The 25,344-nt window shown below is 45.4% G+C and overlaps 1 protein-coding gene across 2 annotated transcripts in view; it reads right to left on the reverse strand.

Moving 5' to 3' along the window:
- The window catches only part of GPC3 (glypican 3), a 145,786-nt gene that overhangs the window by 55,992 nt on the left and 64,450 nt on the right, over positions 1-25,344 (reverse strand). For both annotated transcript variants that reach the window (XM_005023811.6, XM_038184554.2), the window contains exons 3-5: positions 24,035-24,729; positions 3,293-3,426; positions 956-1,081 (exon numbers count right to left, since the gene is read on the reverse strand). In XM_005023811.6, the coding sequence (XP_005023868.4) occupies positions 956-1,081; positions 3,293-3,426; positions 24,035-24,729 (955 nt within the window). The remainder of the gene's footprint in view (positions 1-955; positions 1,082-3,292; positions 3,427-24,034; positions 24,730-25,344) is intronic.

A 25,344-nucleotide genomic window follows, 5' to 3' on the forward strand; every position in this document is an offset into this window, starting at 1 on the left:
TAATTTTTTTTTTTGATTAACAACCAGTGAGGCAATATTGAAATGTTTTCCCCTCCAGTTGCACTTCTCTTAGGCAAAGAAGATTTCCCAGAACTAGGTACAGATAGAGGACACATTTTTCCTTAGGCAAAGTAGAAAGTAGGTACATTTTATTAAAGTGTCTGGTGTTAGATGCTTGAGTAATTTTTTAAAAATACATATTGACGCTATTTTAGTCCCTTCAGTATTTCAGGTCAGTATTGCAAGTGCAGGCTAATTACCACCGGAGGTTACTGATCAAGAAGTCATAATTAATGTTTCAACATTTCACAACTTCCTGAATTTATTTCTATTTCTTCCCTTATGCAAACTATTTAATAGCAAAGGATGCTTTGCAGAGTAGGGTTATTAGAGGAGATTTATATATAATTATAAAAAAACACTTCCAAGTTCTATTTCCACATTCTTTAACATTCCTAAGGGGCATTTTTTGCAAGGGAATGTTCCATCTCTATTAACACTTCATTCCCCTTTATGCTATTAATCCTGTTCTTGCCTGCCTGCATTCACCTTACCATTACTACTTGGACACTCTCAAAACCCTCTGCACATGCCCCTCCGCAGACCTACTGCTGCTCCCAGGGAGCAGTGCTGTGCTGAGCTGCTGCTTCTCCCCTTTCTCCAGCCCACTGCTACCAACCCACCACAAAAAAAAATAAAAAATAAAATATAAAAATGCTTGTAGCTTCAGGGTTTTCACAGCAGAGCACAGAAAGCTCAGTGGAGGGCGGCACACAACCACTTCTCCCTTTCACATAAGCTTTGCTCATCGACCTGAGCTGCAGCACAAGCGAACACCAGTTCTGCTAAAGGTTTAAGGGAATGAGCAATGTCCTGGCCAGAGACCACTCCCGCACCTGGTTAACTAAAGATGAGCAGTGCTGGGGAAAGGGAGGGGAAGGGAGACATGATTCACCTCTCCACGACTTCTTGTCCGTTCCAGCAAAAAGTGTCGTTCTGAACAGCGGAGCTGTGGGTGCAGATGTATTCTGGCAAGCTGCTGTAAAAATTGCTGTGAGACTTCAGCTTCATAATGAGTTCCCTGGAAGAAAAGGGAAAAAATGATTCTCAGTCAAAGGAAGTAAAGATCATGGTGGCAGATCAGAGCAGACACTCTCAGCACGGACCTGTACAGGGTAACAATGGGTTTCATGCTGCATTCTCAAAGATGCATGATTTATAGACATATGCCAAGCTGGCTACGGGATCACAGTCGGCATTCAAAGGGGCAGGTTACACTCAGGAACACAGGTCTGCCATAGGAAGGCAGGACTGGGGGAGCAGGAGCCTGCAGAACCACAGATCTGGCTGCACCCATGACATGAACTGACACAGGGCTTTGAGAGCAGCCAGAAATGGGGCAGGGGCTATGGGCATGGGATGTGCTGGTCCTCCCAGCCCAGGTCTTCCCCTTGCAAAGTAAAGGAGCACTTGGAAGCTTTCACCAGGAAACACCAAAGGACTTAGGTAAATGTTGTCAAGAGCACAAAAACATGAATAGCAGAGACTGGAAGAACTAAAACTTGGCCTGGAAGAACTAAAACTTGAGAGCTGCTCTCGAGGGGTGGCTGCAGGCTGGGGTGCAGGAGGGACCAGGCTCCCTCCATCCCTCTCCCATTTCCCCGAGCAGGAGTTTGCTGGGGTTCCCGGACACTTGGGGTCTCTTCTCCAGTCCAAGCTCCCAGCTGCCAGCTGGGGGCAGACGAAACAAGGAAAAGCCGCCCCAGAGCCAGGGAAGGCAGCCTGCTCGCTAGCTCTCGTGTTTTGCTGTCCAGGCTGTGTTCCTGCCCGGATCAGACCGACACAGCCGTGCAGTCAGAGCTCACAGCAGACAGAGGCAACCCGAGTCCTCCCCCAGCCCACCACAGCACAGCCTGCCAGCACCCTGCAAGCTCCAGCCCATCTGTCCCTAGCAATGCCAATAGCCAAGGGTTTGGTTGGAAGGTCCAAAACCTTTCCAGCGGGTTGCTAGTTCAGCCTACAACCTCCCTGCACACATCTAAGGGGTGCTTTGGACAAGCACCTTCTACACTGCACTGTGCTTACTGTGTGGAGAGAGGTCCAACCTTGCCATGCAAAGTGAAGCAAGCCCTGGGTCTTCAGTTCTGCCAAGCCCTGAGCAGGACAGGTCCTACACAGCATATCACACCCAGCTCAGCCCTGCTCCCCAACCCACAGACCCCAAAGGCATCAGGGAGAACAGACAGAAGGAAACCTTCCTGCTGACCGCAGCTCCCAGCAGGGCTCTCTCAGCGAGGGCAGAGAGGAAAAAGGAGAAACTCCTCCGTATCTGCAGGTATGAGCTCACTTAATTTGTTGCAGCAGATTTCATTAGTCTGCACAGCCCTCAAACGACGTCCCCGGCAGCGCCTGGGCTGCGTAACCCTCCGACATGTCGAGACAAGGGAGGAATGCAAGCCCTAGTGCTATCTCATGGGAACCGTACCAGGAATGTGGCCCTGTTGCTCTGTAAAGGAAAATCTATCCAAGTTAGTCCATCCCCAGTTCCAAAAAGGGCTGAATCTGCCCTTTTCTCTTCTGCAGAGATTTTTTTCATATTCAAGATAGCAGTAAAAGCACAGCATGCTTCCTGGTGCACTGTCAGATCCATAGGGGATGCACGGGGGGCTGCTTCCCCTACCACACCAGCATGAGCCCACTGAATTACAGCTTCTTCTTACAGCGTGCAGCCCTGCAGGAAGGAAGCACAGGCTGCAATGCCAGGAGTGGCGGCACCTGCTTCGCTTTGAAAATATTCAAAGAAAAAGGCTGTTAACATTCCTCAACTACTGTAAAAAGCTGCACAGAAATAAAGTGAAATAGGCCCCCTAGCCTACACACTGTTTCATGCTATGATTTAGTCTAGAGCTTTTATACCTATAACTGTACCTGTGAGCATATTTGGCACTATAGCAATGCCCAAGAAACCCAGACATGGCATTTTGTGTATGAACCTTGGTGCCATGCCTAACGCATTGCACAGAAGCGAAACAAAGATGAAAAGCAGGGGGCGGTTTTATAAGTTAAAAAAAAAATAACATCAGCGTAGATGCATTAGGTGAGAAAACACAGGTGTAGACTCCTCGATGTGCTTCAGTCAGTCCCAGAGCAGCTCTGGTGTTCAGTGTCAAAACCAACTGCAATCAGTAAGGGGAAAAAGGGCTCTTCCATCTCCTTCCACGGGGCCAACCCATAGGGGAACTGCCCCTGCACCACATCACGCAGGCACCGTGTTCAGCTTGAGCACTCTCACCTCCTCCTGCTTGACAGAGTCTCCTCTGGCTCTATGTGAGTCACCTTCAGGACTTTCTTGTCAATAAAGAGGTCTTCGGGGTAATTAGCTGATCGATACTGCCTCTGCTGAGCGTGGCCACACAACCGGCTAATCTGGAAAACACAAACACAGCAGCATGAGGAAATTTCATGGCCAGAAAAACTGCAGGAAGACAGCTGAGATGCACACTGCCGCCTGCACAATGACTCTTTAAAAAGGCATGCAGCAAAAATACAGGAGAGTTAGGAACCCATGTGCTGCTGTCCACCTCCACCAACCCCAAAGTGCCCAAACCATTCTCAAAGCGGATTTAGGACCCTAAGTTACTTTTCACTTCAGTCCCCATGTGTAAGGTAGTTTCAGTGACAAATTTTACAGTGAGATGGTTAGTAGAGAACACACCAAGGCACTTGCTCTCCCTGCAAGTATGGACCCATTTGTTTCTGATTGAAGCCTTTTAAAGACATCACACATCTCACCTTGGAAGGTGAAGTGGCCTGTCCCAAGAGAGATGGAGGTGTCTGGGGACAGTCCTGCACCACAGCCTCGCCAGGGCACAGGCTGAGCACCCCCATCCTGCTGAGCCCTGGTTTGCAGATCAGGATGACGGTCAGTCTGCTCCCTCCCTTTTATACACCAGTGTCTGAAAGCAAAGTGTTGCCCTAAGGATGCAAACCAGCTCTTGTATGAACACCCCCTCTACGGCAGGAAAACTCAGGAAACATTTTTGGGCATCAAGGGGTTCCTCATAGCCGCAGGCATGCCTGACAGAGCTCCCATATGTCAGGTTAAACTCATGTTGGCAGAACAAGGGGGGCTTAAGGTATTCCCTACTACTTGTAGCACCTTGGGATGCCATGCTGCACCTCTCTAGCCAGATTTTTAGGAAATATCTTCCCTCCAAATACCAATTCTGAGACCTCCATCCTACAGCTCAAGGCAGCTCAGCATCTGCAGAGCCTGCACTGCGGGTACCAAGAGATAAGCATCATACGTATTGCTAATTTAAAAAAAAAAAAAAAAAAAGAAAGAAAAAACAAAAGAAAAACATGGCCTAAAATACAGCAAGCATTATTGCTACAGCCCAGCCATGCCATGGGAGGTCTTGATTAACAGGTCTCTGTTAATGACACAAATTAGCTCATTAGCATACAGATGATTCGGTGAGTGGCTGCAGTGGTGAGAATCCAAAATGCCTCATTAAAGCTCTCCCGCACAGCCACTGCCCCATGACTCAGTGCCGGCTGTGCAGCACTGCTGCAGTCCCTGCTGTGGGTGGATTTGTGCCCATCTCCTCCAGGAGACCAACAAGGGACGACCGTCCCACCACATCACCACCAGGCCTGTTTGGTCCTGGAAATCTCTCCTTTTGACCCACCCCAGGCTATTTCTGCTGGAACCTGTCATGCCTTGCTGTGAGGAGGACTCAGGGATGACAAAGGCACTATAGCCAACACCATTTCCCTTGAGACTCATCCCACCACCCACATCCAGGCTTGGGTCCGACCACATACCTACAAAACATCCGTTCCTAGCAGCACCTCATTTATCTTTGCCCTGCACCACACTGAAGCATCAGCTAAACTACCAGTTAGCAACACACCAGAGGCAAAAAGCACCCCCACCGCCCAAAGCTACAAGCATCTGATGTGCGAGGAGAACAGATTAATTCCGTTCTATTACATCCTGCATTTGGGTGGGCAAATAAATTAGTAATGTCACCTGTTTCATTATCAAGAGCAGCACAGTTTGTTTGCTCAGGCTGCTGTACAATACAGAGTAAGAGAGGAAGCACGCAGGAGCACAGGGAGCCAGGCTCTGCAGTTTCTGGTTTGCAGCATAGTGGGAAGAGGCACTGCCACCAGTCCCCTCTGCACCTATGGTTCCCTCCCCAAGCAGCTCCTCCTGCAGCTGTAGGCACAGTTTCTGCAGCATCTTCCCTTGTGTCCCCACTGCCCACCCTTGGGTGTGTTTCCTCTCTGCTTTGCCAAACCCAAGTCCTGCAGAAGAATACACCAAGCCTGTTGCCCTCCCCAAATCACCGGACAGGCTTAAAAACTATGGGTAGGAAAGGAGTCAGAAAAACAGACACCACATTTTGGGCTGTTTTCTTTGCCTCTTGGGTTTTTGGCGGGAGGGGATCTCGCACAGCAGAGTGGCACAAAGCAAGGATGCACTGCAGGGCAAAGGGCTGGCTGAATGGGATGGAGCTGCTGGGCCTCCACACAGCCAAAGGACCACGTCCAGAGATGGCACGAGTTAAACCCAGCTGCATGCTGCAAGGAAAAAGGAGTCAGAGAAACAAGAGATGAGACACCCTTGGAAGTGTTTGTATGCCTGAAAACACACCCATTTTTCCAAACTTATTAGTGGTACCAATAAAAGAGTCCAGCCTCCCCCTAGACCTTGGCTGATGCATAAGAGGCTCTGTCCTTTGCCATGCCACGTCCTGCACTCTGCGCTGGCTGGCGTCACCACCCCTGCAAGGGGCAGACTGGCAGGAGAGCAGGAAGACGCACGGGGCACACATCATGCCCAAAAGGTGCCCTCTGAGCCTCGTGGAGTCTGCAGAGAGGGGATCTGCCATTGGGAAATGACGGATATGCAAACATTGTGGGACACAGGGCACAAAAGTAACGACAAAAGCTCCACCGCTGCACCCACGCTCTGCACAGGAATGCAAAGCAGAGGAGAGAAGCAGGAAAAGGTCGGTTATTTTAAGCAGCCATTGGTGATGATTTCCTTTGATTTTTCCCCAGCTCTGAAAAGCCCCCCCTGTCCTTTTCAAAGCCCGCCTTTCAGCTGGTGAAGCCTATTGAACTCTGAGAAGAGCAAGTCCAGGATCAAGGCTTTTTTTCCAGGATGCTGAAGCGCGCTGAATGGGAGAGGAGGGCCCGAGTGACAGCAGGAACAATGGCATCATCTGAGACAGCACTCAAAAAGCAAAGCACCCGGGTGGACCAGGGCTGTGTGACCAGGCCGAGCAGCAGAGCCATCCCCAGGCAGACACAAACTGAACCTGCAGCTCCCTCAGCCACCGGCCCTGGGCTCCACACAGCAATGGGGCTTTGCAGGAGCCTATAAGGGATGAAGCTGCAAACCATGCAAGCCTTCCCACAACCGTGGACCCGAAATGGGGCAGCATATGAAATCTGCATAGCTAGAAGCTGGAAAGTTTGAGCAGAATACACAAGTTTTTACTTAATTATTTATTCAAGGACCAATTAACCTTCTCAGAAAAAAAAAGATAAACCTGCAACCCATCTTGTGAAGTCACAGCCAAATGACTGTCATTTTTAGTCAAAAATCCGTCTGGGATTTGAACATTAAACAAAGTGAGAGAACGTAGAAGTAACAGATTGCCTGCTCATTTGCAGGGGCAGAATCGCGTGCGTTTATGAGGGGGGAAAGACTTTCACAAACCATCTGCCAAAGTCTTCTGGGCCACAAGTGGTCCTGTGAAACATCTCAGAAATCATGTTTCCTTCCTTCCCCTTTTCCAAGTCCCAGCTGCAAGCTAAGAAACACACAGACTCAGTTCCCCAAGCTCTTTCTTTCACCCTGCGAGAGTGAGAGTCAGAGGAAGGTGGCACGTCAAAGCACGTGTGCCAGGCTAATGTTGAGCAACAGCAGGAATAGGTGGCTGCCTCCCGCTGCGAAATTATGAATGTGGAATTCAAAGCAAATTGACAGAATGAAGCTGTCAGCTCTTGTCCTTGGGCTCTGCAGCTTTGAGTGCTATCAGAAGCATCATAAACACACGAGTCCTTATCTTAAGTATATTCAGTGCAAGAACTGTGCAGTGCACTCTCATTTCTCATCACATACATGCACTGTCCCAGAACAGGCTGCAGCGTGAAATATCAAGCCACAAAAACAATAAAAATAGCTTTTTTTTTTTGGTTTGTTTTTGTTGGGGTGGAATGGGTTGTTGGTTTTTTTTTACTTAGTTTTAGGAGAATCTGCCAGTCCACCAAAAACTGCTATCAGGACACACAACACAACCAAAACCCTCCCAGCTCCCCAGACTTTTAAAGTCCTGGTGGCTCTGGGGGTTTGTAACAGCCAAAGCTATTTCCCTTCCCTGGCTCATTAATAAACATACTAATTCCTTCATTTCATTAGCCTCCTCCAAGTGAGCATAACACAGGTGCAGGGGGAACGCTCGACCTCCCACCAACCACCCCCATTTCTTCCTCACAGCTTCGGGAAGCCCACCCCCACAGCGTCCTGTCTGGGGACGGTCCCCACACCGGGCAGGAGGCAGCTGGCTCTGAACGCCCCTGGGAGCCAGGTAATGGTGCAGCTTCAGAGGGAGCATTGATTTGAGAGGAGCCCAGGGAAAACCCTAATGGAGCAGTGCGATCAGCCCATTTTAATGCTTCCTCGTTAATTTAGAGTAAGAGGTGCCTGAGGACTGCAGGGAACCTGCTTGCGGCCACATGGAAGCGATGCGCTGTGAGCAGCCAGGGGAGCAGAAATGCCCCCACAGCTACTTTATCCAAGTCAACTGCAAAGGTGCAAAGCACAGCACTGGTGCACATGGGTACACACAAGCCAATGGAAACTAGGACCAGTGGGCTACATTTAAATGACACTAAAAAAGGACGATGACCACAGCACCGGGTTCTGCATGAAGCATCACAGCCTCAGTGCAGCTGGTGGAGAACAACCCCCTGCAGGCACCCACCCTGTAGCGGGATGGCAGCACTGGGGCGACCGTCACAGCCACCCCACAAGGCAGGGTGGCTGATGCAGGGGAAAGCCTTTTGTACCTTGGCAAGCAAAACTAGCTGGGGAAAAACTGGGAAGTAGCACATGTGAGCCTCACTACCAATCTGAGCATCTCCTTTCAGAGAGAGAGCGTATTCTAAAAGTAATTCCCTGGAAGCTTTAAAAAAAGCTAATCAACTCTCCCTTGGAAGATAAGAGGGCATTAGACATTGCTGGATACCTGCTGCTGTTGCTTCTTGTTCAGACCACAAGCTCTAAAGGACAGCTTGCTGTACTTAACCTTTGCTTAAACTCTACATGGAGTTTCCATTTGCCTTCTCTGTGAACTCTTCTGCTTAAAGATTCGTTCTCCAGGAAGACACAGCACCACCTCCCCCTCCGCCCCCCAAGGGGATGGTCTCATTTTTAAAGATTTCCTTCTGCAATCTTCTCTGCTCTCTGTAGTTCACATATGTCATTTTATACCTATTTCTGAGTTTCCTTTGGGAGAAGCTGCACATTAAACTGAAAAGCGATTAACTATTATAATTGATTTGAATACAGACTCTGAAATGGTGATTTGCTACAGTATGCAGCTTCACACAGAACAGAGTATCAAAGACATCAAGAAAATGTGCTGCCTTTGTTGGTACCCTCAAACCCCTGAGCATCGTTCATCCCACACAGGAACCAAGTTTGGCCAGTAAGTCTGAGAACTGGAACACAGCTGCCTGCATTGGTGCTTCTTCCCCCTTCCACATTTCTTTTTCACAGCCCACTCTGCTAAATGTCACACGTATCATTAGCATTATAAACAGGGTACAAATGCATTCTTTATCTTCTAAGTCACCATAAAAGTGAACCTGAAGTCTATTACTCAAATGCTGCTATAGAAATCAGCTTAATTAAATTCTAAAGGGCTTAAAACAAAATATACATTGTGATGATGTGGGATAGAACATAAACTTTTTAATAGTAGTAACCAAGCACATTTACCATTTCTACAGGTGTAATAAAAATGCTAATATATGTTAATGTTTAGTCTGTGGTTAATGTTTTGTCTTGTTAATTTCCCCAGGGCTTTTATTACTGATTTAAATCTGCCACACTACTCAACTGATTGCATTGCTTTCCACAAACTCTGTGGCACACTCTCAAACGAATACTGATTAACAGAAGTGAATAAACATTTAGCTAGGACAAACATTCTTATTATATGCTTGTAATCATTATATACACTTTGTCAGAAAGATGTGAAAGAGACAATTCTCTGCTCCCTCACTCTTCCCACAGCAGAAAATATGATTATGGGCTTAAAAATTAATTTACAGCCCTTTATTTTAGGAGGCACATCATTATTAAGTAAGTAATGATTGTTCTGGTTCCACGCACTCAGGCAGGAACAAACTGAGTATGGTAACATAGATGTCTTCTACACGTATTTCTCTAGAATTCCTCATTAGTGGAGCACTGTTAATAATCAATTCTGTTATAGTACAATCCATTATTCAGACATCACCTTGCAAGAATTACATAAGAAACAGCATCCTAAACAATGCTCGCAGAGCAGCAGGAATTGCAGGAAGTGACCTGCTCTCCATGCCGAGGAGAACAGCGTTTAATAATGCATTACCTTTAAATAATGCAGTGCTATAATGTGTAAAATGCACACCAACACTAATGCTTAGAATAACAGAGCGTCTGTCACACCAGCGCCCGTGGTGACGCTCAGCACATGCTGCAGATGCTGGGGGACTCCTGCAGTTACCCGACCTGGTTACACTGAAGGCCATCACCACAGTCTCCAGACCCCAAGGGCGGTAAGGATGTCTTTGTAAGAAGGAAATATAACCACGCACTTCATTTTTCATCATATCCTCCACACAGAGCGGAGCGCCACAAGACGCTTTGCAGAGGCTCAGCGCCGCAGCGGGAACACATGGCTTGGGGAAGACCCATCAGCACCCCCGCCTGCTGCATGAGGGCTCAAACAGCTGAAATCAGCTGGGGACTGCCATGGCATTCCCATTACAGCATGCCACCCCATGCCCACTGACATTCAGTGCTCGATGTGTACGTGTGCCAGGGCACCTGAGGTGTCCCACTGCGGCTCCCACCCCTGCTCCGACCCAGCTCCTCCACCACGTGGATGCCCTTTTGCTCAGAGAAGCCATGACCTCAGTTTGAGTCAAGCCCTTTCAAATGTGCATAAAATAATGCAAACAAGATGTTTCTTCTTTCTAGTGTCCCCAGTATGCAGCATTTAATCCACCAGAGAAAGCTGCTTTGTGTTTAAGGAAAAGGCTGTTTATTGTTATTTATAGGTAGAGAGGAAGCTGGGCTAAATGAACACAGTTGTTCATTCTGCATTTATAATCTATGACATTCAATTAAAGCACAACTTTTGAAGTCAGTGTTTCCCTCCAGTGTTTTGTTAATTCCGTATTTAACACAAAATTGGGTATTTCATTTCTTATGGTCAGAGCTAGGCAGCAGACTGCAGGGCATGAGCCTGGTGCCCTAGCACAGCCAACTGCCAGGATTAGTCAAGCAAAAAAAAAGCGTTTGCTTAATTTTCAGCACACGCTTATGCAGTTTTCCCAAGTGGAGACATTTCCTGGAACTGGGCCCCATAGCATACTAATGTACCCATTATGTTTTTAAGTTAGATCTATGCAATATGATGTTTCTTAGACAACCGAGCCATGGCTTTATTCCTGGAAAGAGACGGCAGCCTTGCCTGAAAAATGACAACATAGCAAAGCGAAAACATGGAAGCAAAATCCAGAGCACAGCAGGAGTGAGCCAGACTAACCAAAGCCATGTCGAGGAGCAGTACTCAGTGCCCAAAACCCAACCCTTCATCTGAAGCTCTGAGGCCCCAATGCACCAAGCAGCTCCCACAGGGCACGGCTGCTCCCAGCCTCCTGCTGCTATCATGCCTCTAGGACTCTGAGGCCCCGAGGAGCTTAAAGTTCCCAACCCAACCACCTGATTTCAAAGCCATTGCTGAAAGAAAGACCTCGATAGAAAATCTGGACTCAAAGTAATGAAACTTACTTCTGCTAAGGATATTACATACAATGCAATTATACAGTTGTGCACGCTACTATACCATTACTACTGCAGGTCCCAGGAGGACCCTCCCATTGCAGAGAGTTTTACCTATCCCAATGCAGTCTGGGATAAAGTTTGGGATGAGTCCCAATGTAAAGGTTTGAGGGATTATCAGTTTCTACCACGAATTTTCTGCATCTCTACCTGTTGCACAGCACCAATGTACAAACAAGCCCTTTGAGCGCACCAAGTTCAGCACATGCTATGAGCCCAGGCTCTCAGCGGCCGCAGCAAGAAGGCTGCAACTCACCCAGGGGCAGCAGCCAGGAACTGGAGTCTGGGGCAGCCCTGCCACCCATGGGGGTCACCCCTTGCAATGTGCCACCAACACCGAGGGGGCTGTGGAAGGGAGAAACAGCACAGGGCAAACACAGGAATGAGGAGGGCTCAAGGCAAGCGGGGTTTGTCATTTGCTATTTTCCTTCCCTGAGTTAATTGGTTTCCTTTGCAGATTTCTGTGGATTTTAATATCATACTGCATTTTTTGCCTACGGCACTACAGAAACGAACAATCAGGGAAATAAATTCCTAGCAGCTTAATTTAGAGAGGAAAAACAGATACCTGCTGTCAGTCTGGAACATAAGCCAGCAACCTGGAGACAGGGCCTGTAAGAGATTATTTAAGAGCAGCAGTGTCAGCTGGGTTGCAAATGTGGTCAATATCCCCTGGCCAACTTGCCCCCTGTAGCCTCAAGCAGAGATTCAATTATTCTTTAAGAAATACATTGATAAATAATTAAAAAGTTACTGCATGACTTTTTAAACCAGACTGATTCAATTTTGGAAGTATAAAGACATTATAATGTGTCAGCTAGCAATTAGCTACTGTACACTGTTTATTCTTGAATATAATCTTTGGGTAGAAGGGTAATATTCTTGGAAACGCAGCATTAACTTGTTCCTCAATGACTTTAATATGGCTCCTTTCAAATTACTGCTCATAAAATCTCGGGGAAGAAAAAATCTACTGATGATATCCACATCTCCTTAATTAGTTCTCTTTCTATCAGCAATCCAATAGCATAATATTTATACAAAAGAGAGCATGCAAAGCTTACTGCTAACACTGCTTTAACTGGTGATGTCAAAACAAGCAGGTAAAAAGCATTGCTTGTTTTGCAAGCCGTGCAGATCTGCACTCATAGGTATACACAACTTTTTAGATTTATACTTCAATAAACTCTTGTACTGAAACCATCCCAAAGGTTTTTTACACTGTAAACAGCATTTTTTGCTATAAAACACCCTCCTCCCTTTCCATGCTGGGAAGGGGCAATGGAGCTGAACAGAAAAGCCTCCAGCCCCAAAGCCCTCAGCACTCGGCAATCCCCCCCATCCAACCATCCCTTACAGAGGACCACAACCCTACTTATTTTAACTTTCCCACAGGAACAGCCCCCAGCAGCCACCTTCTGCCTTCTCCAACCTCCTTTCATGTTCTCATAGACTAGATCTGCTAAAACAACAAGGCTGTAGGCACCAAAGCTCATCAGATCATTTCAGCAGTTTTTAAGCTGCTTAGTATCTTCAGCAGAGTAATAACAACACTTCATGTTCCAGCTAAGCCCAGAGGACTGCCAGGGTTCATTATCTGGCCACCTCCGCACCCGAGAGGCAGCGATGAGCAGCCTCGAGGGACACGGGAGCCCTCCCAGGACGGTCTCCTTGCCGAGGGGTGCACAGGGCTCTGCCCATGGCAGTGCTGCAACCTCACAGAGAAAAGACTAAAATAAAAGTGCAATAATCGTTAATAACAGAAAGTGGTAAAAATTTCTCAGCACAGCAGAGATTAGCTGCTGGTAAAATTAATCCATTCAAGGCTAACAAAGGCTTCAGGAGGGCCCTGTGTTCTTCATTCACAGGGATTTTATTCATCTTTTGATTTTTTTCTCAGTTTTGAAGCAACTAGATCCATTTGTATTTTTTTCCTCTTGGCAGCCAGTTCTAGCCTTATCCAATTAAAGGTCAGCACCAAGATAATTTACCCAAAACATGGCAGACAAGGTAAAAAGACTCCTATTAGATTTTTGCTCACGATAAAGGAATTACATTCTTCCCAAAGACAAATCAGGCTTATTGAAAATGTAAATCATTATTTTCTATAAAGATGTTTATATCTTCAGGGCTTTTTCTTAGACTTTGTTGTAACACATCTTGTTTTTACATGTACTGTGGTTAGTACAATTGAATTAAAGAATGACTTACAGCAGTAGATTAGGTTCTGCTTGATTGAGAATATATTTATAATGGAAATCGGTATGCACTTTTAACCTCGTTACAATGCTACTTTATGTCTGATTAATATATTAAAGCAACTCATTCAGCAATAAACTGTTTGCAGACAAGTGAAATGAATTTGATTTTTTAATCACAATTCCTTTATTGACATTGACAAACTAATGTCTAGAATCTGATTATCAGAAGTAAATTCCAACAAATTTATACCCAAGTATCCTAAAACACAGGGAGAAAGCACTGGACTGAAAGATTCTTTAAATACATTTTTGAATATCTTCACTTTGTGCTCACTTTACAAGTTTCCACAACTCACCAAAAAGATAAAATTGTACCAAAATCTCCAGGTAGAAAATGCTCCAGAAGTGGTTACTTGCTCCTAACCAGGGGAGAAACAGGCTGGGCAGAGCCACCCCGGCATCACCTTCTGGAGTCCCCACTGTCCTCAAGCACCCTCAGCTCCCTAGGCTGTTCCTCAGAGAGGAGACAAGGAAGGACGATTTCAATACCAGCACAGGCAGGTGCAATATCAAATACCTGCTCTCTGGTGCTCTGCGGAGCAGCTGCATGAAGTTTATTTGTACAGTGACACCGATCAATACACGCTATCCAAGAGTTAATAAGGTTTAGAAAGAAGTAACTCAGAGCATGCCAGTCACCCTCAAATTATCATCAGTAACCACTGGGCTCACTTGCTCTATCCCTTTCCAGGTCAGTGTCTAAGAGCATAATCTCTACCACAGCAGATAGCAGAGATGAGAATTAGGTGTGAAAATTGATTAGGTTAGAAAGACATACACCTGCATAAAGAATTGCTAAATTCACCAACTGCAAGTTTTATTTTTTTTTCCCCCTCTTTAAATGGGAATAACTGTGCCAAAGTAGCTGTAGGCTATCAACACAGCTTTCTGCAGCCAGCCTGCTCTTGCTCAAATGAGTCTTTCAAAGAATAATTCAGTTAGCAGCAAACTTTACCCTCATGCGTACATCTGAGAGCAGGCTCTGCGCCCTCAGGGATTTATTAGTTGGGGAAACACAACAGGTAGAGATGATAAACGCCACCAGTGTGTTCTGCCACAATCCAAAGAGGCTGAAAGCTCAGGCTGCCAGCAGCAAGGGGTGCACGTACCGAAGTGGACAGTTGAAAAATCTGCCTCAACTCTTTTTTTTTTTTTTTTTATAAATGTATTTGTAGACGGTATCTTTCATGTCCAGTACCTCAAAGCTACTTTATAATAAGATGTAAAAATGATATAACGTACAGCTCTGAGCATTTACCACACGCCAGCAGAGAATTCAAAATGAAGCAGAGTACTCATTGCAATCTCGTACCTCATTTTCTGCAGTGCAAAACAAAACACTGCTGATCTTCCTGGGCAGCTCTGGGCACTATTTCTGCTTTGCAGAGGGCCACTTTTAAGTTTCTGTTTTGTTCTCGGTGCATTCATCAGCATTGCTAATAGGACAGTTGGTTATAGTTTTAAGGCAGCAACACTCACGGGGGTTACTGTCACTGGAAGTAAACTCAGAGCAGTTAACATGAAGGATGCCCTGTGAATGACCTCAGATGGAGTTCTTGGTAGAAACTGCAGTCATGGATAATGAAGCCAAAAGAGGGGTTAGCGCAAAAAGCATTAATAGATGGATATTTGTGAGCATGAGTCTGGCATTGCAAAGCTGTGGGACTTAGCAAGGACACAATCTTTGAGAAAGGAAATGGACCAGAATACATTTTGCAAATAAGGAATCTATGCTCATAGAGGACGCCTGAGGCTGCAGCAATCTGGATGACAAGCAAGGGAGCTGTGTCTGCAGGGGTGACACTTAGGCATTTTATCTCTATGTTAAAACAAAGATATCTGGCCAGTTTTGAGAAAATCTCAGACACAGCTCCCTGATTCCCCAATTAAGCTTAGAGAGCAATGCTTGTCTGAATGGAAGAAAGGTCTGGACAGAGCTAAATACAAAGCAAGGCAGCTCGTGCTACCTTCCCCAGGGCTCATCCAAAGCCTGGCAGGTCTGTCTGGACCTGGCTCCTACACTGCCCCAGCAGCAGAAGCCAGGGGATGTAATGAGAACTGGTCACAAGAAAGTATGTGGGGGATAGGGCTTACTACTCAGTATGAAAGCTGTTTCATCCCTTCTCACCAACAGCGAGACTGTGCTCTGCATAAAAATCTGTCACCAACTCTTAGGAACAGCTCCTCTCCCACTTTACATGGATCTCCACTTCTCCCCCAAAGAGCAAACACAAGCTCCACACGTCCACCTGCTAGGCTGTCTGCTCTTATACCCAGCGATTTCCTCCCATGCGGCCACACACTTGGACTCAACCCAGACACAAAAATGCCTCCAAGTCACAGCCACTACCTAAATGCCTCGGGATTTTTCTGACACTGTGATCTTTGGTTCAACTTAAATTATTTTTTTCTCTCAAATTCATTTGCTTCAAATCTTCACATCATGTCCTTGATCAGTATGGCTTACTATAAAATGATGCAGTTTGAACCTCTGAAGCCTAAGGTCCAGCACCCAAGGAACACAGACTCCCTTACACTCCTTCCTGCAATAGTCTGTTTTAGATATGATCACCAGCTCTCCTTTTCTACATCCCAAGCATCCCATGTTCAGCTGTCAAACACAGCTGTCATGGGAGTTAGAAATGACAAGAGAAACTAGGCTCCATTAGGACAACTCTGACCTAACTGAAACCAGGACATCCGTGCAGTAAAGTTGTATAAAATTGCACAGCTGTATGCAATCATTTCCAACAGTTAAGACAGTTTGCTCTGCCACCGTTTCTGCTAGCTTTTACCACTAATATCAAGGCATCGCAGGACCAAATATCTTCTTTAATGTTTGGGAGCCGGTTGCACAACAACAAACCAGCTCCTCCACTAAAATAAGGAATAGGCCAAGTCACAGTATGCACAAACAGGTACACAGAACCAGCAATTAATCTGCACAAGATCTGTAGGCTTCTTGTGACTTCAGCTGAGAAAAGATGCAAGACATCCTGCCGCGTGCAGCCTGCATGCATCTCACTCACACCACAGCCAGCACATGATTTGAAGTGAAGTCAAGCCGGGCTCAGTGGGCACCATATAATATTCCCACCCATAAAATACAGCAGCCTTAAAAAGCTCTTTTTATACCGCAGACTGGCAGGCATAAAGTTGCCACCAACTGTGTGATCTGCCTCTGACTGAAGTCAACGAAAAGATCTGTGTGAGCTTCGAAGCAAAGTTAGGTTTGGCATCAAACGTGTTGTCGGAGGATGCTCCCCATGCTGCTGCGCATGCATACAAGGAGGAGGGTGCAGCAGCAGCAGCTATCTTCCACTTTTAATTGAAATAAGCATCACTGGAAATTCCACTGAAATGCCACAACATGCCAGGGGCCAGCACACATCCAATTAAAAGGACAGAAGAGTAAAAAAGGAGAGGACAATATAAAAGTTATGAATAGAAGCAAAATCAAATGCTATTTTAAATAAAACCCATGTTGTTATTCAATGGCATTTCCCCTGGCTTTGCACCAGCAGGTTTGAGCATTGCTGGCCACATCTGCTGCTTCCACCTAGCGGCCCCGCGTGCTCATGGCTGAACCCAATTTGGTGACAAACCGCACCCAGAGCCCCATCATGCTGCCAGAGCGATCAGGAGGCAAGGGCAACACGCCACTTTGCCCATGCTGGAGCCCAAAAGAAAATGGGCAAGGCTAACCAACGACTGCAACATGTGAAAATGTGCTGTGTCCTTTAGAAACAGAGCTTTTGTTAGCAGAATTAACTAACTGTGTAACAACAGTGACCTTCCTCCCTAGGCCAGACCGGGGTTACCTTTCAGTAGGCTGAAAATAACCTCTGAGCTTCACTCCTATTGGGGGTCAAGAGCATCCATGCCAAGGTCACTTCCAAAAGCAAGACGCAGACCCGTGATTCACTCATGCACATTTGAGCAGCATTAAACCTACAATCTAAGGCCAGAAGCAGTACGCCAGAGTCGCTTGATCAAAGTTTTTTGATACTGGGTTGCAAAACTGCAGGTGTGAATAATTTTTGTCCTTGTTCTTTTAGAACCAGCTAAGCCACCAACAACGTAGGGATTTATAGATCAAAATCAATGCTTTACTATTCAGTGCTTTGCTACATGCTTCCCAACTATCAGAAAAATCTTTAATATCTGAACCTCTTCAGACAACTAATCATAATAATCCCAAGATATTTTCACAGGAACAGGAACTTTGCTGATACTGTCCTTGGTGATCAGGTTTATTTTCATCCTGCAGCAGGAACAGATGCTTGCTTTAACATGCCTTATCAGGCACATTACACTGCATTATCACAAAATGGTTAACAGAAGTACATGATAAATGCACCTTGGGATAACTGTGAGTGGGTCTGAGCTTACTGAAAACCAAAACCTCACCAGCATTTCCAGCTTTAAGTGAAAAATGGAGCTAGCTACCAGCAAGCATTAGAGAGCAGCCTGAGGATTAAACTTTTCCGATAAAGAAACTGAAAATACAGAGGCAGTACATCCAGCTGACTATCCCATGAGCTATGCCAACAGAAAGCAACCCGCATTAAAAGTACAAAGAAACCGATCTCAGTGTCTCAAAGGGAATGACTTCTCGAACAGCGCTGTAATTTCAAAGCTTGCCTCAGAAGTCTCTTGCCAGCTCCAGCACAGAAAGAAATCCATTAACAGATAGGAAAACTTGCCAGGGCTCCCTGCCACCACCCCAGCAGTGTAATCCATGGAGCAAAGCAGCTTCCAGCTTGGTACCGAGGAAGCTGCCTCCAAAGCAGCCCCTGGGCAGCACCCAGGGCAAACTGCACCAGCCCCACTGCTGGATGCTCCACAAATGCACTGAATCATCACATATGGAGAGAGATGTCATTTTCATCCCTGCAAAAGCTCCTTTACTTATGTATTCTTGAATTCCATTCCTGTGCATCTGCAGGTGCTGCAAATTTCCACACTAATTTGCAACAGCAGTGCTTCTCTCAATGGTGCTTCTAGCAATCAAAGTAGTCGATTATATTTTCAGCATGCTCAGGATCTCCTTAGCAGGGTTCCCAAAGAAGTGAAGTGCAAATGAGGCCCAGTTCACCTGGCCCTGCCCACTCTGGGGGTCTCCCAGAAGCTTCACATGGCCAACACCACAGTTGGGTTCAGACCCAGCACTCAGCCTGCAGTGGGGCAGCTGAGCTCTCCACCTCCACAAAAAAAAACACAAACCCAGCCTACCCAGCTGCCTTGCACAGTGGCTTCACCTTCTCTCCTCACCAGCTCTGCAGCACCACTGTATCACCTACTTAACCCAAACCTGAGCAGTGTTTTATAAGTGTTTGCAGCGAAGTGAACGAGTAGGATCTGTTCACAGTGCAAGCACATCAAGAACGGCACCCTGCTCCTATACGGCGCTGGTTCCCTTCCTCCAACATGTTCCCCCCCTCTGACCACTATCTGTTGAACAAAGGTCTGGCTACCCTCGTTTGCAATTCACCTAGACTTTCTAGAAACTAAGCCATCAATCCTAAGTGAATAAAAATGTTTTGCTGAGCTCCCTGCTGTTTTCTTTCTATGCAATACTCCACCAACAGAGAGCTGTGCACCTCTACTGTAAGGAAAGCAGCAAAGTCTCAGCAGCTCTGTCAGCCCATGGCTTTGTGTTTATAGCGAAAGATAAAAATCTGAAGCTTACTGATATGTTTTTGAGTGGCAGGTTTGTCGGTGTTTTTCATAATTTACTTTTGCTATGAAACTTGTAAGACCAATCAGAAAGATCTTGTATTCCTTTGCAGCCTGCTCTTATTCCTTGGTTTGGCTGTGCTACAAACATATCAGCTGCAGAGAATCTTTTGTGTCCAACCTTCATTACACTAGCAGGTACAGGTCCTGCCACGCAGAGAATCTGCTGCGCAAGTCAGGGATCAGCACCGTGCAATTCCACGTCCAGAGGTACACCACAAGACAGTTAAAGGGCAGGAGAAGTCCTGCCAGCCCCATGAGAAAGGCTGGGAAGTGACATGTGCCCTGCCGGACATGTATCTCAAAGTAGCTAATAAAGCCAAAACTGAATCGTTTTCGCTGATGAATCTCAGCTGCAGTGCATACCCCCTGCTCTTCACATGCAGTATGTGGCTGGAGCATCAACTCAAGCCACCCACTTTTTCTCCTTTGGGTCTCGCTGGGCTATGCATTGCCTTTTTCCCCGCTCTGTTGGGATGGATTCAAAACCCTAATGAGTTACAGGGAGGAAGAAAAATATTTATGTAGACAACTTACTATCTGTGTCAAGTCAACAATCTTCACCTCAACTCTACAACCTTCCAAAATAAAATTGCGGTGCTGGCTTAAGGTAGGGAGTCCCAGAGGAGGATCAATGATTAGCTATGTGAAACACCCAGACCTATTGTCTCTCATGGACTTTCAACAAGAGAGAAAACATTAACTTCAAGAGGTGAGGGGATTGAATATTTTATGACATTTATTTGTAGTGCATCTCTGTCTTTTTTTGTGGTAGAAAGCACAGACCGACTATAATTGCTGCTCCCTGCATTCATGATTAAAATATCTAGAAGACATAGAAGTACTAGGCACTGTTTCAACATGGAAGAAAGTATCAGACAGGAAAATCTATAGTTTATAGATATAGTGCTAGACAGAATATTTTTCCCAATCTACCCGGAGACTCAGCCTACTTGACAAAGTATTTTAATAGCATAGTTTAGGGGGTGACACTTTTAAACAGAAAAGTTGTAGAAATTATTAAACCTAACACCACCATTGCTGACAAATTAACTATTAAAGCAAGGCTTTGGGAGGGAACTGCCTCCTGCCATAATGCTATGGAATTCATTCTTCTGCATTGCCATTTGTTCACCAGGAACACCGCTGGTTTACGTTTAAATACATGCCTGAAGGCACGTGATTTCCACATGCAGAGCAACAGCAGCATGACTCCGTGTCTTAGGGTCTGCGGAGCTCCACAGAAACCTCCCTAGAGGCTCTGCAACACCTCTGGAGCTGAGGTTCAAACACCCTCTTGTAGTTAGGTCTGCTGCAAGCTACAAAATGAGTCCAGATCCTTCTGCAAATACCTGCAACACAGCCTAAGGGTGGCAAAGAGGGACAGAGGAGCAGCCACATGGAAGAAGGATGCTTTGCTGGGTAGTACCCACACTGATCCAAAATAACCAGGAAAAAACAGTACCATTGTAGAAGTGCCACCAAAGACAAAACAAAGAAGTCTAAAGGACAGACAAGGGCAGTAGTGTTGTTATTCAGGCTATAATCGCTATGGACATGGAAGGTAAATTTTCCATAATTCCAGTAGATTTAAACGACAATTAAATAACCTGTGATTATGCTTAATAACATATAGGTGAATTGAACTTTGCCTACAGAAATGCTTGTGGCCAAGGTCAGAAATAAAACAGGATGATACAAAAAGCCAGCAACAGAGTAAAGCCCCACAGTTTCAAAGACAACTCCTGTGGCATTTTAGACTTTGATATGGTGATGGTATCTAAAAACAATCATATTTACAGGATAACAGAAACTACAACTGTTTGCTTCCAGGTATATTCTTTGAAACTTGATATGTGCTGATAAGTTTAACAGAGAAACTTTCATTCCAGCACAACCAAAAAAATTGCATTCTATCACTTACGGGCAGAGATGTTTACCCCAGATCCCAGACACATACAGACCAACAGAGCTGGGCCATCTGCAACACTGTAGTTATAACTGTCAGCTCTTCCATCACTGCCCTGTTCCTCTACTGAACAGCTCACAGCTTCATTTGTAAAAAAGTTCCTCCGGGCTCAGGTTTGACATAAGAGTTTGAGCTGAGCAACAGCGGTATTTTAAGAATAAACTTTAAAGACCCATTGGCCATCCTCGTTTAGTGACAACTGATACACACTTGGCTTGCTTGCCTTGGATTTTTTCCTCTGCACTCCTATAATTCAAAAATGTCTTTAGAGCAAATAAAAAGAATCTCTCAAGTATTAAATAATCAAGAGGAGTTATGCTGAAGTACCTAACTATATATGGCACTAATGAATTCAAACTACTCTGTCACGTACAAAAGCACTGAATTGTTATGTGGTGCTCAGTGTTGTTGGTTTTATTATTATTATTATTATTATTATTATTATTATTATTATTATTATTATTTACAAGGAAGTCAACTTATGTTCTGATTTAGCAAAGGATGGGCAGATAATGGCTCTACTGCCATGGCTTGTGTTAACTTCAGCAGCTCTTTGTCTACTTGTCCTCCCACAAACACATTTTCAGTAGACAGATCAAGGTCTCTATTTGATAATATAATTGACAGTCATGTTCCTTCACTGTATACGTGGAAGTCTTCAAGAAATAAATAAATAAATAAACATTTTTAATGTTGTGCCAACAAGGAAATAATATGGGAGAAAAAACTTCTTATTTCAGGACCATACAGCAACACATACTGCATGTGCTTGCACAACCTGGCACGCAGCCCATACGGGCAGTATTTCCATTCTGCCTTCCCATCTACAAGCGCACAGTGTTTACTGGTGCAAAACGTTTAGGATGCTTTCACTCACTGTTGAATATGGCTTTTAATCTTTTGAGAACAAATACAATGTTCTACACACATTACGTGTAGAAGGAAGTTTTGTTTCTTACTGCCCTGGAAATGCCAATTGGGCTCACAGTTTAGCTAGGTTTTCCCTCATATACTTCACCACCACTTGTAAATGAGTTGTCTATCCCACCTGCCCTAAAGCTAAACCTACAATTACATCTCTGCTCCTTTGCTGTTCCTGAGAAGGATGAAAGGTTCTGACTAGCTGAAGCTTCATTCCTTGATCATGCAACACTGAAGAAAAACGTAACAAAATTAAAATACAAAATAAAGCAAATTTCAGAGTGTTGTCTGTGAATTTATGCACTTTGTCCTCCTTAGCATCAGCTATGCGGAAACTCCAGGCCAGGCTACTAGCAGAGCAGCTTCTCTGTCCTCTAGCACAGCTGTTACTTCCCTGGCTCCAAAATATCAGAAGTTGTGCCTGGCAGAGCTGCTACCCTGGGACCTGGAACCTCCCAGCAGTCTGAGGAGCACAAGAAATGCTTGGCAGGCTGCTGTTAGGGATTTTCTGCAGGGAGGAGCTAAGGCATGCAGTCTTTGACAAGCAGCTTAAAAAACAGTGTCCTGTAAAGTACCTCAGAGCCCTGGTCGCAGCCACCTCCTGGTCACCACAAGACGTGCAATGTAGCTTCCTGGAGATTTGGTTCCTAAATCTCTCCCAAGCAACAAAAGGAGTTTGCACCATATGTGCCAAACTACCCCAGGGATGTGAAACCACTAAGGTGCCACCACATCAGTCCACAGTCCTCATACGGCACATCTCAGGCAATCGCAGTGAGCAAAAGCAGCACATAAAACGGCATAGAAGAGTGCTGTTGGCTGAATGCCACATAGGTCAAAATCCATAATCCAATCCATTTCCATGGCCCGAAAAAAGATAAGTTACTTACAGTGCAAGTACTACAGTGACCTACATAGACACAATTCTTTTGTAAACAGGAGTCAAGAATGACAGGAACAAGCAGCTAACAGGGAAACGGTGGCAGATTTTAATCACTGTTGGCTTTAAGCAAAGCGTAACAACATTCCCGCACCTTTGCCCACATCCCCGGCTCTACCCTACCTGCATGGAGCAATCAACTGTGTCCCAAGAAAATCTCTTTTGCGAAACAAGCGTTATGTTACCACATTCCATTTTTATCCTTGGCATTCAAACAGAGCGTCACTATTTTCTGAACAAGAAAGCCTCAGTTTCTCAGGAGGCTCAGAAATTCACACAATGTGTTTTTAAAATGTCAGGTCACTCCTAATAAATAAGAAATAACCTTACCCCTGGGATTAAATGCAGCCCAAAATCGGAATGAGTTACCAATACAGGGAAAACCAGACCTCTTTTAGTAAATCAAGAAACATGGAATGCCACAGTATATGCCTCTACTTGGCATCTATTTGGAGGTATATTTTAGTGATGTTAAGTGATGAAGAAACAGTTTTCTACGCTGCTCGGCCCCATGACCTTCGAACCACAGATAGTCTCCTAAGGACCATCCCCCAAGATGCCCAGCACACCAGGACAAAGAAACCACAGGGTAATGCAAGTCTGGCCCCTGCTACTATAAACACATTTAATTTGAAGTTTACTACACTTCACATCAGAATGAGTGAGACAGTGGACACCTGGAGAGCAGGACATCCTTTAAGACCTACCCAAAGCAGGAAGAGTACCCAGGAAGAATGAAAGATGCTGGGATGTCTCAGCTCCTGATCTACTGTCCTAGCTACAAGGCTGATGCCAGAAGAAATCCACACCTTTCAGTTGTGACCAATCTGACAAGAGGTAAAGCCCTAAGATGAAGCTCAGTCCCCACAAACAGCAGTTTCAAATGCTACCAAAAGTTTTTAAAAATCAGAGAAGTGAGGAGGAAGTAGAGAGGAGCTGGAAATCAGAGCATGTGATGATTTTTGGCTGGTGGAGAGGGATGGCTTGGTTACACCACATAGCACATGTGGTATACAACCAAGCACTGCTGTGGAAAAGAGCATGAGGAACTGCAGAAAACCACTCACAGTTGTTGAGAGTTTTCCTTCGTTCTTCTGCACGTAGACGACTGCGTCCCGCACCAGGGAGAAGAGGTTCAGGAGGACATGCTCCATGTCATAGATGCCGTGCATGCCTTTGGTCAGCCCCTCCAGAGAGCTGATGTACTCTCGCCAGTGGTGGTCAATCTCTACGACGCCCGCCAAGCATCCGTGCATCACTGCGCCACAGTATCCAACACAGGGCTTGGCCATGAGGAGCCCCTGGCAATGCGAGCAGTACCACATCTTCAGCAGCGCTCGTCCACAGTCCTTGCTGAATTTCAAGTGGTCAGTAGTGTTTATAACCTCGATCCCCAGGTTGAGTGCCTGCAAAAAGACTCGCGTGGCTTGCAGTGACTTCGACACCTGCGTCATCATCATCTTAGGGTAGTTACCAAAGGCTTTGAGGTCTCTCCTGGCTGCCCGCAGGCATTCAGTCATTTCTACGGAGGGATCGGGGAAGCCAGGATTAATCAAATGAGAGTAGACCAAGGGGAATAAACTGTCAAAAAATTCATTTATCATGTCATTGACACTGATGTCAGAGCCCAGTATGTACAGTGAGACATCAGTAAAAAGTTCTCCAACAAACTTAAGAGCTCTGGTCCCCATGCTCTGGTAGTGGTTCCTAAACATGCTGTTGGTGAAGTTTCTCGCATGCCGCACTACAATTTCAAAGGCTTCTGCAAAACAGAACAAAAAAAAAAGTTAAGATGATGAGATCAGAAACAGGGAGGATATTAGAACACACCAGCTGCAAAGGCTGGCCCCATCCTGCCCACTTTGGCTCAAATGCCTGCCAGCAGAGATGTCTGCTGCAAAACTGACCATCAACGTCAATTTTCGGGGGAATGCATATATTCTTCAAAGACAAGCTACATTTCAAAATGGCAAAAACTATGATCTAGTTAACATTTCAGCTTTTAAAGAAAATATTGATTCAAGAAAAGGGCTAGACTGCAATTTCATTCTCTCCCTCTTCCATATTGATTTGAAATTAACAGAAGTTCTATCTCAAGACAATTCAAGACAGAGATAAATGTTTGACAAACTATATAGTGTTGAAAATCAGGAAACAGCAAATGCTGACATTCCATTATGAAAAGAAAAATATATACGAGTTTAATCATGGAGCCAACCTTCAGAACCAACTCCTCACTAAGTACCCTCAAAGTCACTTGAAAAGCCTCTGCAGCTCCATAGTTTTCCTAAATGCACTAGGATTCACTTGAGCTGCAGATCCAACATTTTATCTGCCCTGGACATGAGCTGTTCCATAGCCCAAAGGAATGCTGACA

Source organism: Anas platyrhynchos, chromosome 10 (assembly GCF_047663525.1).
Source record: "Anas platyrhynchos isolate ZD024472 breed Pekin duck chromosome 10, IASCAAS_PekinDuck_T2T, whole genome shotgun sequence".
Classification (NCBI taxonomy): Eukaryota; Metazoa; Chordata; class Aves; order Anseriformes; family Anatidae; genus Anas; species Anas platyrhynchos.